The following is a 14,890-nucleotide window of genomic DNA, read 5'->3' as shown; positions in this document are numbered from 1 at the left end:
AGTAGACGTCCACGGGTCGGCATTCGTACCTTGGATATGAGTTTGGAAGTGGGTGGACTTGCATTAGACCGCTCCACGATCGGCTGTTCGCACCCTCGAAACAAAGCTAAGTACCAAGACATTGTCCAACATTATGGGTAAACTCATCATTTATATCTTTATTGACTACACCACCAGCTAACCCCTCACTCCCCCAAAACAACAACCCTCCCCCTCCACTCCTCATCCCCTTTAAGACCCTCAATCTCCCACCCCCTCAAACAAAAAACCCCATCCAACCCCCCATCCCTCCCATCGGGGGTAATACAAAGCCCAAGATACATTCCACCAGGCAACGGTCCAAACGTAGGCCGTCTCACAAACACCGGTCGTCCAAGCTCTCTCCCAAACGTCGGAATCTCAACGTGCGCGACCGAGCTAACACTCAGGTCCGTGAGCGGATTAAACCCCGCCGCGTACAGAATCTGCGCCTTATCGTCCGTGCGCTGGATCAGCGTTGCGTAGGCGGATATGCTCGCGGGCGTTGTGTGTTTTTTCAGGCTTTTGCGGAGGTAAGAGACGAGGTAGGAGAGGGATGTACTTGGTGAGATGAGCGTTGAGAGGGGGAGTCGTAGGTTGCTGGTTCGTACCATATGCCCCATGTATGCGTGGCCTGGATTGAGCGCCATGGCGCGCCGGTGGTCTGCGGCGCGGGTGAGTTGGGTTGTGGCATCGTCGTTGATGGCCTCTCCTGATTTCTTCTTGTAGGCGGCTCGGACGAGAGAGAGGCGTCTCCAGCACCATGCTGTTAACGCATCGTTCACCGAAACACTTGATACACCGTCCACGAAGTCCGCTGGGTTAGCAGACGCCTCCTCGTGAATGCTCTTTAGAGCTTCTGGTGAAAAATGGATGAGCGTTCATTTATACTCGTTCAGTACCTCCCTCGTTAGCTGGATCGGGCGGTTCTTTGTAAAGATATCCAGTTCTTTTGGTAATTGCTGGTCACTCGGGAGGATGGGGATGAGCTTCATTCTCTCAATGTTCCCCATCCTTATCTCAGATTCCGGAAGGACAGCGTCCGGATCATCTATGAACCTCGACAGGACATGCGCGACGTAAAAAATCCCCGTTGCATCGATGACATTATGCTGAGCCGCGAGAGTAAGGAGCATCCCGCCATTGATCAGCGATGCCTGGATCTCCAGGACCGGCGCCGTAGATTCGGTGTAGATGCGTGGAAACGCAGGGCGGGGTAGAGCGACCAGGGTCCCCGGGAGCATGGCCGCGGGTGCTTTAGCAGCATGCAGGGTGACATAATCTGGCAGGAGAGAGGAGAGATGCTTGACGTGCAGGATTTGAGATACATTGTCCGCAGAGTCGGAGACCCCATCTGGTAAGTCGACGCTGAATGTGCCGGAGTGGCCGGGGCGGATGTCCTTATGGACCACGACCCCAGAGAGGAAGGGGAATGTCGACAGAAGACGCTTTGTCGCGCATTGTAGGGACCCAAGAACCGAGTCGCGCTGAGAGGTAGGGAGGGGGAAGACGAGGAGGATGTGCGTGTAGCTCTTCAGCAGGGGCAGCTGGCCAAGGACGTCTTGGAAGGGCATCATGTGCGGAAGCTATACTATGCATGCCATGCTATGATCTACACGACTCCAAAGCCCGTGGTGTCTCATATAACTAGCGGTCTACGAAAACCACCAGCTACACGAGCACCACCACGAGAATGTGTAACGAGCCACGCGTGTCACAGCACCGCCGTCACATAGTGTAGTGTAATGGCTTCGAGTAACTCATCTGCACCGATTGGGGCGTGGCGCGCTGATCGGCCATTAGTGGCCACACTAATGCCCACTAGTAAGCTGCTGCAGGCGCAGGATAGCCCACCGAGCCACGAAATTCAGCAGCAAAAAACAAAGCATGCTCACGAGTTGCGAGTCGCGACCCGCTAGCGCTTCGTCACCACGATGCTGGATCGGGGACCTCGAGGCTAGGAGCTATCGAACGGAGCACCGGATCTGAGAGCTGCAAGTGATCTGATCGTCAGCACTTAACACTCTGCGACTCTGTCTGAGCGCTGGAGATATCTTCCGTAGCAATGCCATTTAGCCATCCGCGACGAGAAGAACCCGAGATCCGACCGGCGGCGTCGTATGGTCATCGATCGGCTGTCCAGGCGACCTGGTCTGACCCCTCCCTGACACAGTCTGGCACAGAAAGGCCGAGCTTGGACTGTCGATCGGGAGGTCACGTCTAATCTGACTCCTAGAACCCGAGACGTCCGTACACTCGGAAAGAAGACAAACAGTTTGAGAGCAGGCTGGTGGAATGTCAGGGATTAAATCAGGATTTGAGATCTTCGTCGTACGGACTTGAGACCGTGCTTCCGAAGCAAACTGGCAGTGAGGGACATCAAACAATCTATGATTCAGCCTCGATCCGATGAGTAGTGAGTTAGAGTCTGTTCTGAAGAAGATTGACAGGCCCGCAGCGGGCGATTCCCGAGAGCGAGGCAGATCCACAGTGTGACGGTGGCTGGCTGAGCCCTCACCGACCACCGACCACCGACCACCGAGCGCTCTGATCTCTGCGTCTGCGCGTGCCTTGGAAAGCTGGCAGCTGCAGTTGATCTATCGAACGCAGTGGTCCGCGATTCAGGAACCTTGGGATTATTATTGTGGCCTTTGCTTGTAGTCTAGACAGGATGTTACTCCCAGTCAATGACGAGATGTCCTGCAATCCCGATGCAGCCAGTTGAGATCTCAAGGGCTCCGCTCACCGACATGCGCCGGCTATCCCAGAATCCCAGCATCCCAGCTGTTCCGCTGCATTGGAGCCACTCCTGGCCCTTCGCTGCCGCTGATGTCTGCATCCCCAACCCGGCAGGAACCCGTTCGATGGAGAGCCCACTGGTGTTGGCCGCCACCAGCTGTACCCTGCAGCCCAAGCACCACTATCACACTGCGGCCTCTCCGATCGGATACACGTTCGGTCCAATGCCTCTCCCAGTGCTCCATGGGTCAGTTCATTCGCTCCTTTTCATGCACGCGCTGCAGAATGATCGCGCGCTCGGATTGGCGGGTTCTCTTAGGAAAATGCATTCTCCAAAGAGCTTAGCACGATAGTTCGTGTTTCTGCCTTGATGCCCTGGCTTTCTGGAGGATTCGCCAGAGGAAAAAGAAAAGAAACAATCCATTATTGCGGAGTCCCCATCTGATCGTGCGTTGCGTGGTGCCATTTACCAATTTCTCGATTCCAAACCCCATTAAGCACGAGGTTGCATCCATTCCCACGATCCCGGGCCCTCTATAAGTCTCGTGCAGGGAGCCGAATCATCGCAGCTTCTGCAATTGCGAAAAAGACCGCTCAAATGTTCAATCCCAAGATGAAGACCGAGACGCTCTCCCCGACCTCGCCCCTCGTTATCACCTCCCGGCAGCGACCGGGGTCTGCATGCGAGGAGTGCCGTCGACGCAAGGTCCGCTGTGACCGGCAGCGACCGCAGTGCCAGGTGTGCTATGAGGGTGGGCTGGACTGCAAGATCAGTACGACGCGACTACCTCGAGGGCCGCGAAAGGGCCAGCTGCGGACCCTGAGAACTCGCATCGGTAGGTTGTTGAATGTGAAATCGTCCAAGACTTTAGCTGAGCGAGTAGCCGCCCTCGAGCGCTGTCTGGCCGACCGGCATCCCGAAATCGACCGCCAAATGCATGCACTCCTGGAAGGTGCAGATCTCGACTACGACTCAGAAGACTCCAATCGTGGTCCCAATCGATCGAGGAACGGTACCGAGTCACCCAAGGAACGAGCAGGCACGAAGTCGAGATCGCCCGAATCGCCGCGGTCGGAACTTGTCACTGAGCTGATGCGAGCTGATCTGTAAGTTTTGTCTTGCAGTACGCCGCCTCGAACGAAGCTGATGAGCAGTGACCAACTCTACTTCGATCGCGTTCATCCGTTTGCCCCGATTCTCCAACGATGGCGATACCACATTTGGTCGAAACAACAACAAAAGAGCGACGGCCAGACATGTCTGCAATACGCAATGTGGACGGTCGCTGCCTCTCTTTCGGCACAATTCCGCTCCCTCCGCGACCCCCTCTACCAACAAACGAGAAGGATGCTCGACGCGCTAGATACTCAGAACCCAAACCCTCGGTCGGACGCGGGTGGGGGTATTGAGCAGGCGCAGGCTTGGGTTTTGATCTGCGTATATGAATATATGCAGCTCTCACCGCTGCAAGCGTGGATGAGCGCCGGTCGATGCTGTCGACTTGTGTTGGGAATGCGATTATACGAACTTGACGACCCTAATAGCCCGGTGATGGTGGCAAAAGACCAAGAGACAAGCCTCCTCGACTGGACTGGACTGGAAGAGCGACGAAGGACGTTCTGGATGGCCTACTCATTAGACCGCTTCATCAGCTTCCACAACGGCCTGCCATTCACATTGAACGAGCACTTAGTATGTTGCCTACCTGAATATGGCGAGAAAACAGACTGACCATGCAGATCGCAACCCGTCTTCCCGGTCCGGAAGAAGAATTTCAAGCTGGTCATCCCGTCGTAACACCATACCTCCCCGAGGTGATGACAAGGACCATCACCGACCCCGTTCAGCCAATCTCATCCTTCAGCGAGTGCATCGTTCTCGCAACAATATGCGGGCGGGCGCTTGCACACAGACAAAAGGTTGCTGTGGAGCAGCTGAGTATAAGCGGCGATACCTCTGCGCTCGAAGGCTTCTGGAGTCGGCACCAATGGCTGCACGAGATGCTGAATTCTCGCATTCAAATGCTCTCAGTATCACCGCAGGTTGACCCCATGTTGATGTTTGCTCGGATAGTTGCTCAGACGATGGTTCTTTTTCTGCATAGCGTCCTCGAGTCGATAACGTGGAAGACGGGTGATCATCTCCTGGGGATAATCGAATATGAACGGCTATGCGTGATGGCTGCGCATGAGGTGGTGAACCTGGTCAAGCTGCAAGGCCAGCTGGGATACTTCAAGGTACCTCAACTATTCCCCTTCGCAAGCAACGCAGCTGACAGTTCAGGTTCACCCATTGACACCAATTCCCCTGATGATGTGCACCGAGTTCTTCACCGGACACAGCTACCTCGATGCAGGCTTCGACGGAATGTTGCAAGAAGTCCTGGCCTGCCTTCAGGACCTCGACAGGGTCAAGAATGCACCACACAGCCCGCGGGTCTCTGTATCCGCAGCACCTCATATATAGCGTACGGGTCTTTGTCAGATCCATCATTAACGACGTCACTTTTGGTTTGCATGGGGTTATTCCGGCACCGGTTGGGTTGGGCGGAGTAAGCAGGGTAGCATTCTCTGAGATATAATCAAATCATCTTCGACTGTTGAGACGGGTAATACTGCCGGTAATCTTCATGTATATGCGCTACGGCGCTTCTCAACTTAGGAACCTACTTTAACCATGCCTGTCAGTCCGGAGTTAGCCAAACTATTGCACAAATACTCCGAACAGCGACCAATTACTCCAAAAAAAGGGCTAGGCCTGGAACCTGAAGTACGGACTATATTCCGGATGCGTTTCTGCAGCCTACTCCGTTTTCTCTTACCATATATGGCTTTATGCATGGCACTTACCTGGTCATTTGAATCGTCCAACTGAATGTAATGGAACAGGTATCCTGGTAGAGCACCTCGCCGGGCATACGCCGTCGCGGAACGAAAACTCCGGATGTACAGCAAGGATATCGTAGCAAGACGGTGAGGGCCTAAGATACGGGAGAGAAAAGCAATCATACCCTGAAGTTCGTGATGCATGTCCGCCGTTGGAAAATGATCCTTCTATATATTGTTCTAGAGAGATGCGGTCGAAGCTTCGATGCTTCTTGTCGAGTCGTTGGCGAACAGTGCCGTTACTGGTGGATGAATCCTCATGACCTGAGAAGTGTTTAAAATGCGGGAGATACGTTTGAGGTTCCACTGTTACACCTCGAGTTCATGGACGCATAGTGTAATGCGCTGCGCATAACTCCCCACGGCCGGAGAAGCATCGGATGCGAGGGATGCAGTTCAGGTTCCACTGCTTGATCTTGCTCTCGAGCTTTTGGACGCACACCGATGTCTCTTGCGCATAGCTGTTAATGGTACGCGTAGCGTTAAGGACAGGCCTGGACCTAGCAAACGGAAAAGGAGACGACTAGGATATATGAGAATGTAGTGGTGAACGTGCCGGTCAGTCTGAGGCTCACGCAATAACGAACCTGACCCCAAACTGCCATGATGGCAACGGCGACGGAAAGTAAGAGCCCTCCCACTATTCCCGCACAACAAAGCGCCAACGATACTGGCACCGCAATGACCAACGGTAAAGGCCTCGCAGAAGAAGAACGCAACGTCGTCCTCCTCTTCGGCTGCCAATGGCTCACCTTTACCGCAAGCGACTTCCGCCAGCTGCGAGCGACAGTCCTCGACAACCCCGAACATCACTGGATGCTTGAGGTCCTGGGCGAGTTGCCGGGCTACTACCGCGCTGCAGCCGACGACAAATACCTCCCCGATCTGAAAACGATAAGTGAAGAAAATGACCTTCAAGTGCTGGACAGGTGGTTTCGATGCGATGATGTATCGGCGGCGAGGTTTCCGCTGTGCTATACGCAACTGGCGCCATTGCTGATGATGACGCATTTTGTGCAGTACGCGCAGTGGATGAAGATGGATGATGGGGGGAGCGCGGTCGTCGAGATTGTGGGATTTTGTATCGGCCTCCTTAGTAGCGTTGTGGTTTCTGCGACGAGAGCGGGCGACCTGAAGAGGTATGGCTCTGTCGCGCTGCGATTAGCCATGCTTCTAGGGGCATTGGGGGACGTGCAGGAGGCCCAGGAGAAGTACACGTCTCTGGCTGTGGCATGGAAAGAGCCTGAGCTGAAAGGAGAGCTGGATGGCGTGCTGGAAAAATACCCGGGTGTATGTATGTCTTCCATTATTTGGCCGAATGAATACTAAACAGTCAGTCATATATCACCGTTCAATACGACGAAAATCGCGCGACCATCATGACGCCCCGGCGGAGTATGTCTGATCTACAGCAGACTCTTCAATCGGCCGGTTTCTCTGCCAACGCGGTTGAGTTCAACGGCCGCTATCACTGGGCAGGCAACGAAGAGATTCTAGCTGCATTGTTCACGCTCTGCAATGATCAACCCGGTCTCCAGCTGCCAGACGCATCAGGACTTCTTCACCCTCCCCGGGCAAACGCCACCGGAGACCCGGTCTGTTCTGGCCCTCTCCATCAACTTGTGCTCCGGGCCGTCCTCACTCAGCAGTGTCAATGGCACAAGACATTCTCGGCGATGTACCAAGATCACCTTACTACACTGAACTCCACAGTTATCGAGTTCGGTCCAGAACGATGCATTCCCCCAACAATCTTCCGCCGTCTCCCCCAACGAGTTGTCCACTTCGTTGATACAGAGTTCCCCATTATCATAAGCCGCGACCATGAGCTAGCAACGCGTGCACCGGCTGACACCAACATCGCCATAGTCGGGATGGCTTGCCATGTTGCAGGCGCCGACGATCTACCAGAATTCTGGGACCTTTTGTGCTCCGGCCGGTCACAGCACCGCGAGATGCCTCGAGAACGATATGCGAATTATGAAACACCCTGGCGTCCGGAGGCGAGTCAACGAGCCTGGTTCGGCAACTTTGTTCGCGATATCGACGCCTTCGACCACAAGTTCTTCAAGAAATCGCCGCGCGAGGCAATGTCGCAGGATCCACAACAGCGACTCCTTCTGCAAGTTGCCTATCAGGCACTGGAGTCGGCAGGGTACTTCTCCAATCCGCCACCACGCAAGGATATAGGTTGCTATATAGCGTCCTGTACTGTGGGCTATGAGCACAACGTGAACTGCCACCCTGCATCCGCCTACTCAGCGACCGGGCTTTTGCGGAGTTTTCTCGCCGGCAAACTCTCGCATCATTTCGGGTGGCGTGGGCCGTCGCTCTGTGTCGACACTGCATGCTCTGAATCTGCCGTGACGTTGCATCATGCGTGTCAAGCGATCTTGAGCGGCGACTGCTCAGCGGCACTAGTGGGCGGCGCAAATGCCATCACTAGTCCACTGGCATTTGACAACCTCGCAGGGGCTTCATTCCTCTCCCCTACGGGACCATGTAAGCCATTCGACGAAAGGGCGGGTGGCTACTGTCGGGGTGAAGGCTTCGCGGCAATCTATATCAAGAAGCTATCGGATGCAATCGCACATGGGGACCAGGTCCTTGCAACTATCGCCGGCACAGCAGTGGAGCAGAATAGCAACAGTACACCTATTGTTGTTCCAGATAGAGGATCGCTAGCGGGGCTTTCTAGGAAGGTAATGCAACGTGCACGTCTCTATCCAAGGGATATCAGTGTCGTCGAGACCCATGGCACCGGCACTCAAGCGGGAGACCCGGTAGAATATAAGAGCGTGCGTGATACTTTGGGAGGACCGGTACGGGCGGCGAAACTATCCCTAGGCTCTGTGAAAGGACTCGTTGGGCATACTGAAGGTGTATCGGGGATGATCGCCCTATGCAAAATCGTCCTGATGATTCAGCACGGGCAAATTCCTCCACAGCCAGGATTCGACTTATTGAACTCGCATGTCGAGGCCATGGAGGATGACAATATTGAGATTACCACTTCCGTGAGGCCTTGGGACGTCGGATAACGTAATTCCCGGTCAGTCCGGTCATCCCGGTCGATCCGGTCACCCACTAAAAATATTAATACTTGTAAATCTTGAAGCTATTCCCAATAACGCAATTCTTAATATTTTTAAATAAACTAAACTTTATAATAATTAGGACACTAAGTTTTATTATGCCCCTGAGTTTAATATTTAAAGCATGTTGGTAAAGCATGTTTTTAGGCTATTAAAGGTTATAAAGTAAATATACTTGGACCCTTTTATAGCTTATTAAATTACTTATTTCTTAATATAATTAAGTCCCTTGCCTTTTAAACTTGTAAACCAGCTATAAAACTTATTTAATACTTAAATTAACTCTTTTTTTACTATTAAATCCAGCTCTCTGCGTGAAGATTATTTAATTCTTTTAAAATTATCGCGGTATTATATATTACTATCTTACAGCCCTTTATAAGCTTATTAAGCGCTTGCTTAAAAGGACTAAAAGAGCTTTAATAACCTTAAATAAGTATTTTTTTAACTAAAGAGGCTTTCTTGTGTAATTAACAGACTATATAAGGTGTGGCAAGTATAAAAAAGCTTGTTAAACCCCCCCCTTTACTTCCTGGAGAAGTAGGTATATAAACCATGTAATTTAACTTGTTAAGCACCTGGGTAGGATTATAAGGCTATATTCCAGCTACATGAAAGCTACTTTAGATATTTTATATAAAGAAGACCTGTTGGCAAGCCACGGGATATGCCTTTAAAAAGTCAAGCTTGTTAATATGGTTATATTTTAACCATATTTTTGCCTTAACAAGGCCCCTATAAGCATGCTTTAATAGACTAAAATAATTAATATCTAGTGGTTATAAAAGGTAAGATAAATAAGGAGGCATGTAGATATATATAATATTATTATCCTTGCATATCTTATTAAACTCAGGCGTAAGGTGGCTTCCGTGGCCATCTAGAACTAGTAATTAAGACCCCCCCTTAGTCCGCGCAGTTATTACAGGAATAAAGCACTTCTCTAGCCACTGGAGGCTTATTTAGTTTATTATTTATTTATTCACACTTACTTTAATCCTCCAGTCGCGTGGTAAATTAAGTTTTTTAAACCATCCTTGTATATGGACCTTTTTTTTAAAGATAATATATATTAAAACGCTAAATCCCGTGGAGCTAATATACTTAATTATAGTAACCTATTCACGCTGGCCTGGTTAAATAAGATAAGGCCTTCCTGGTATATTTAACCGTGTAATTACTTTAGTAGTTATAATAAGACCCATAATAAAGCCAGTCTTATTAAAATTATATATATATTTATTTAAAATACTATGCATTATTTAAACCTCTTTTAAGTCCTTAAACCAAGCCTGAATAACCTTTAGATCTTTACACAGGGCACGTGAATAATTATATTATTAAGTAAATTAAGATTTAATGCTATTATGGCGCTTAATAAACTTGGTGACCTAGTTTTTTCTAATATGCTTGGGGGGGATTCGCGAATCTTATTAAAGGATTATATTAGCTATTTACTATACATGTAAAGGTCTAGGGGCAACCCCATGCTTATTCCTTGCTTTAATTTATTTAATTAATGCTTTTTCCTGGTTTTTAGAGAGTTAATAAGTATAGTTATAGTGTTTTACTTAAAATAAGTATCCTAATAGTTAATCTTAAAGTATTAAATAAGGTACTTTAAAAGCCTCTGCTGCTTAATAAATACTTTAAATCTTAAATTTTTTTAAAGTTTATATTACAAGCTGGATCCTGCCCTCTTGCTCCACCAAATTTTAACAGGATTGGCGCGCTTTTCGTGGCATGATTATTATTTAAATAGTTACGCGTTGAACACGCGATGATTTTTTGGTGGGTGACCGGATTGACCGGGATGACCGGACTGACCGGGAATTACGTTACCGTGCAGCGCTGATTAACAATTATGGCGCCGGTGGGTCAAACGCATCAATGGTTATCACGCAGGGTCCATGCACAAACTGGGTCACAGAGGGAAGTATACATGCAGAGAATGTTGAGTTGCCTTTTCGTTTATGTGGCTGGGACAAGTCTCGTATACAGGCATATGCGGCTTGTTTGCATGGCTTTCTCTCGTGTGCAAATAAAAAGCGGTTCTCTGATATTGCTTTCACCTTACACGAAAATCGAATCCGGACCTAGAGTGCCACTGTGTCTTCCAAGCACAATCAATGTCTGAGCTCGAGAGTATCTTGATCCGATTAGCAAAAGGGAGCGGATCCACTTGCACGTGGGATGAAAGGACTAGAGACGAGAAGCTCAGCTCTAGACTCCACGGATAAATTGGAATTGCTGAAGCACAGTTTTGCGGGCTGCGTTAATTGAATGATTTGGTCAAGGCCATCTCTACAAAGATGGCGAGGAACGGGTACGAGAGGCGAAGTTCGTCTGCGAGCGAATGATTAACGAGAGGCTTCCAGGGTCTCCGTCAACTTTCCAGGCGATGGATGTGGCGGAGATGTTTGCGAATGGTCAATGGAACGGTAGCTCGAATCCATGTCGCGCTGAAAGACCTCCAGGAAGTAGCAAAGGCGTATGGGGTCCTCTAAACCGGGTCGTGAAGAAGAAAATTTGGACGAAGCTCAAGTGGACGGTTGATTTTGGTCGAATCGATGGGATGCGGACGAAGGTCAGTGATCCAAGGTGCTGAACGAAAACCAAGGCTGATCACGAGCTTAGTAGCTTGTCTTTGACAGCACAGTGAGCAATCTGCCTTTAATCTATCGGAAAGTCAGTTGCCTTATATGCCGCCTTGACAGAGTTTGCATCATTGACATCGCTATCCAGCTTGTCGCTCAAGCGCTTCGGATCCACATCCGGGGCTCTTGAGGGGCTCGAAATTCTGGGACGATGAGGAGGGATGGCCACTCCTCCACACTGCGTTTAGGACAGGAAGCATTGACATCGTTCGGATACTCCTTGAGGCTGGGGCTAATGTCGATGTCCGTTATATCATAATGATAAGGCTGGGCCACAGACAGTACTTGATCTGGCACTCGCCGAACAGAAAGATGCTATTGCCGTATAACTAACTCAGTACGGAGCTCGACACTGACGCCGACTCCGCGGAAAGCATGGCTTCTGAGCTCAAAACATCTCCGAGGTTCTCAACTTTCGTTTGTATCTAGCTTGGTATACCGTCATATAAACCGGGTTCATCATGCTGCTACCCTAGGGCTTCGTCATCTTGCCACTGACAGTATGCCGCAAGCGCTGCTGAACCGCCAAACCGTACGACATCACCTTGTTGATCCCTTATCACCACTCACACTACGAGCCCCATTCCGAGATCTCATTTCTACGCTGTCTCCCGATACCTCCGTATCAGGTGTCCAAGACAACTTATCTCCCAATCCTTGACCGTTTTCGGAACCTTGTTTGTCGCCGTTAGCCCCTTCGTGAGGTATAGGACGGTGATTGGAGCACTGGTCAACGAGCGACATTGGCGTGAGCAACCCCCCCCAACAACCAGCGCTTGGGTTCTGGTTGGTGTTCACATTTCTTGGCTCCAGTTTGCAAATCTTCACCAGTGTGGGTACCTACAACATTTATATGCTAGGTACTTTCTGTTTATGAGTCCTCCGCCCTACTACAACGCTAAGTAGGGTCGCATGCGCTACTTGGTCCTTGGCGAGATTTGATTTGGTGGCGATGGCATGCTTTGCTTTCTACTTCGACTAATATGTCTCATCCTTCTCTATTTAAGCGAACCGCGGTCTTTATTCTGTTGTGCCTTCTTCGCGTCCGTGTACTCCTCCCCAACTACTCTCACTCAAGATGGCTCAGACAGGCCGCATAAAAGCCTGCTACGGAAATATTGAAGGTATTAGAGCCAATCCAGCAGGATCGTCTGGCTGCGTCATTGTCAAGTCCTTGATACCTTGAAGCTAATGAGACTTGTCTCTCAGCGCACTTCGCATTTCGGTGGCAAGTGTCGTCGGCTGAGTGGTGGCAGAGTGTCGATATCACGTTCCAAGCTGAACATAGCACTCCGGCTCAGATATCGTCCGCAGCTCCTGAAGGCATTGCTCAGCTCTGGTATTCCACCTCGTCGGAATCAGTTTCATGGACTGAACTCGAACTGGGGCATGCTACGGCTCTACTTCATCGTGCCCTTCAGGCTGCCACCAACTCCCTGCATGTCAGTGCGATACGCTTTGTCTTCGCCCCTAAGCCGGGGTATCTGGTACGATCTGATATCTTTTCCCTGCGGATGGTGGATCTTGATGTGGTGGATGCTGTCGTGTCCTTCTTCGCCGCCAGTCCCGAGAAGTTGTTCACCCCACTCCCCATCGACCCAACCACTGACACCATCCTGCAAGCCGTTTTGTACAATGCAATCGGAGGTCTACTGCTCCAGCCACTGTCCGAAGACACAAAGCTCGAGGACTATGCGGATATATTTCACGAAATCGGCGGCGAACTTACCAACCGACTGTCTTTCCCATGGATGCTAGATGCCGCTGCTCCCCATAAGACCATTGCGATCGTGGAAGGCGGCCGGAGTAGCCCCGAACATGGCGGCACCGCAACCAGCATTTATCAGGCGGCGCAAGCCCTGAACTTTGACATGATCGTCCTAGACGTGGCAGGCCACTGGCTTGAAGGGCCGCAGTACGCACATTGGCGCAGGGAGTTTGTTCCTGTGGAATTAGAGCCCCAATCGCTTCTGAAAGACCGAATTGTTGACGTGTTGTCCGGACGCCAAGTCGACGGGATCGTTACCTTCTGCGACGCGTACCAGGTTCCTGTTGCGCAAGCTGCTATTCAGCTGGGACTCCCTACCTTCCCGGTAGAGGCATATGAAATCGCAACGGACAAGTATCTCACGGGTATCTCAGAGGGCCGCCCTGCCCACCTTGTGCATAGCTACGAAGAAGCCCTGGACATCGTTCAGCGAGGAGGCCTGCAATACCCATTCATCGTGAAGCCGTGCAAGGGCTTCTTGTCCGAGGGGGTATTCAAGGTCCAGAGCGCCGAGGAGCTGACTCACGCCATTCGAAGCGTCAATCTAGATCGTCATGGGGCCGAGTTTGTGCTAGAGGAATACTGCGATGGTCCGGAAGTGGACATCAACTTCATACTTTCGAACGCGGAGATTCTCTTCTGTGACATCTCAGACGACTTTCCCAAGACCGCTGACGTGGCGAGCACAGGTTCAGGGTCAAACAGTACGCAGCCAACACAGACGTCCTTCATCGAGTTGGGCAATGTCCTCCCCTCCAAGCTTCCACCCTCCGAGCTTGATTTACTGCGCGACTCTCTACACGCAAGCCTAACCCGCCTAGGCCTTACAACAGGGATCTACCACCTCGAAGCCCGGGTCCAAAATTCCTCAATGGAATACGCCACCATTGCCTCCAACCCTCCCACCAAGAGCAAGATCATCGACCTGATCCCTCGCCTAAGTGTTCTATCCGAACCCCCCTCCGCCTGGCTCATCGAAATCAACCCGCGCCCCCCGGGGATTCAAGAAACCGCCGCGGTAGAGTGCACCTATGGAATCGACTACTGGGGCATCGGGCTCCTGGCCTGTCTCCGCGACCACGCTCGTCTCTCGGCCCTCGCGCACCCATTTGCTTCAGGTCCGCAATACTGGTGCGAAATGGTCTTTATCCCTGTTACTAGCGGTGGGAGGTTTGACTCGGATGATGTCTGCGTGGATCTGATGCAGCGGCGTCCGGACCTTGCGAGGCATATATCCAGGTCTTTTTGCTTCCTGCGCAGGGGCGATGTTGTTCCGGATCCGGAGAGTGGGATTACGTCGTGGGTTGCGTATTATGTTGCTTTTTCGAGGGTCGGGAGGGCGCATTTGCTCGCCTTGACGGGGGAGATTAGGCGGGAGACGACCTTTACTGTTGTTTAGACGGGACACGTTGTACCTATATCTATAGCACATTCATATCGTAGTAAGAAACATGGATTACATTCCAACATAAGCTTGTGCCGGCCCTGATGCTGCCGCAACGCGCAGCGCATCATTGGAAGGCTTTAGAGCCCGCTGGTAGAATGCAAACATACCGCATTGTTGAGCAATAGCTGAAATGCGCGTGAGCTGGGCTTTCGTGCGCGTTGACAGGTACGGTACCTGTCTTGATGGGTACGACGCTACTTATAACTAATATCTCTGGGTCTCAATTTGCATTGGATCTTATCCTATGTATCTTGTATATTGATTGTGAACTCCCCACCCC

At 51.0% G+C, this 14,890-nt stretch overlaps 4 protein-coding genes across 4 annotated transcripts; 3 read left to right on the top strand and 1 right to left on the bottom strand.

Moving 5' to 3' along the window:
* Positions 1 to 272: 272 nt before the first annotated feature.
* BDW74DRAFT_147969 (uncharacterized protein) lies at positions 273 to 1,700 on the bottom strand. The gene has a single exon (XM_073723629.1). It carries the CDS (start codon positions 1,593 to 1,595, stop codon positions 900 to 902), a length of 696 nt encoding a protein of 231 aa, XP_073586415.1. The 5' UTR covers positions 1,596 to 1,700; the 3' UTR covers positions 273 to 899.
* Positions 1,701 to 3,197: 1,497 nt separating this feature from the next.
* Positions 3,198 to 5,533, top strand: BDW74DRAFT_189137 (Zn(II)2Cys6 transcription factor). The gene is made up of 4 exons (XM_073731901.1): positions 3,198 to 3,864; positions 3,913 to 4,450; positions 4,498 to 4,995; positions 5,042 to 5,533. The coding sequence occupies exons 1-4, from the start codon at positions 3,356 to 3,358 to the stop codon at positions 5,222 to 5,224; spliced, it is 1,728 nt and encodes a 575-aa protein (XP_073586414.1). The 5' UTR covers positions 3,198 to 3,355; the 3' UTR covers positions 5,225 to 5,533.
* Positions 5,534 to 6,249: 716 nt separating this feature from the next.
* On the top strand, positions 6,250 to 8,684 carry BDW74DRAFT_175467 (thiolase-like protein; the record flags this gene model as incomplete). Its single annotated transcript, XM_073728330.1, has 2 exons — positions 6,250 to 6,933; positions 6,981 to 8,684. 2 exons carry the CDS (start codon positions 6,250 to 6,252, stop codon positions 8,682 to 8,684), a joined length of 2,388 nt encoding a protein of 795 aa, XP_073586413.1.
* Positions 8,685 to 12,462: 3,778 nt separating this feature from the next.
* Positions 12,463 to 14,562, top strand: fmpC (ATP-grasp enzyme fsqD; the record flags this gene model as incomplete). The annotated part of the gene is made up of 2 exons (XM_073731900.1): positions 12,463 to 12,519; positions 12,605 to 14,562. The coding sequence occupies exons 1-2, from the start codon at positions 12,474 to 12,476 to the stop codon at positions 14,560 to 14,562; spliced, it is 2,004 nt and encodes a 667-aa protein (XP_073586412.1). The 5' UTR covers positions 12,463 to 12,473.
* Positions 14,563 to 14,890: the final 328 nt, after the last annotated feature.

This window comes from Aspergillus multicolor, assembly GCF_047715735.1.
Source record: "Aspergillus multicolor strain CBS 133.54 unplaced genomic scaffold BDW74scaffold_5, whole genome shotgun sequence".
Classification (NCBI taxonomy): Eukaryota; Fungi; Ascomycota; class Eurotiomycetes; order Eurotiales; family Aspergillaceae; genus Aspergillus; species Aspergillus multicolor.
The sequence above is the reverse complement of the archived record's forward strand: the minus strand, read 5'-3'. Positions and strand labels throughout refer to the sequence as shown.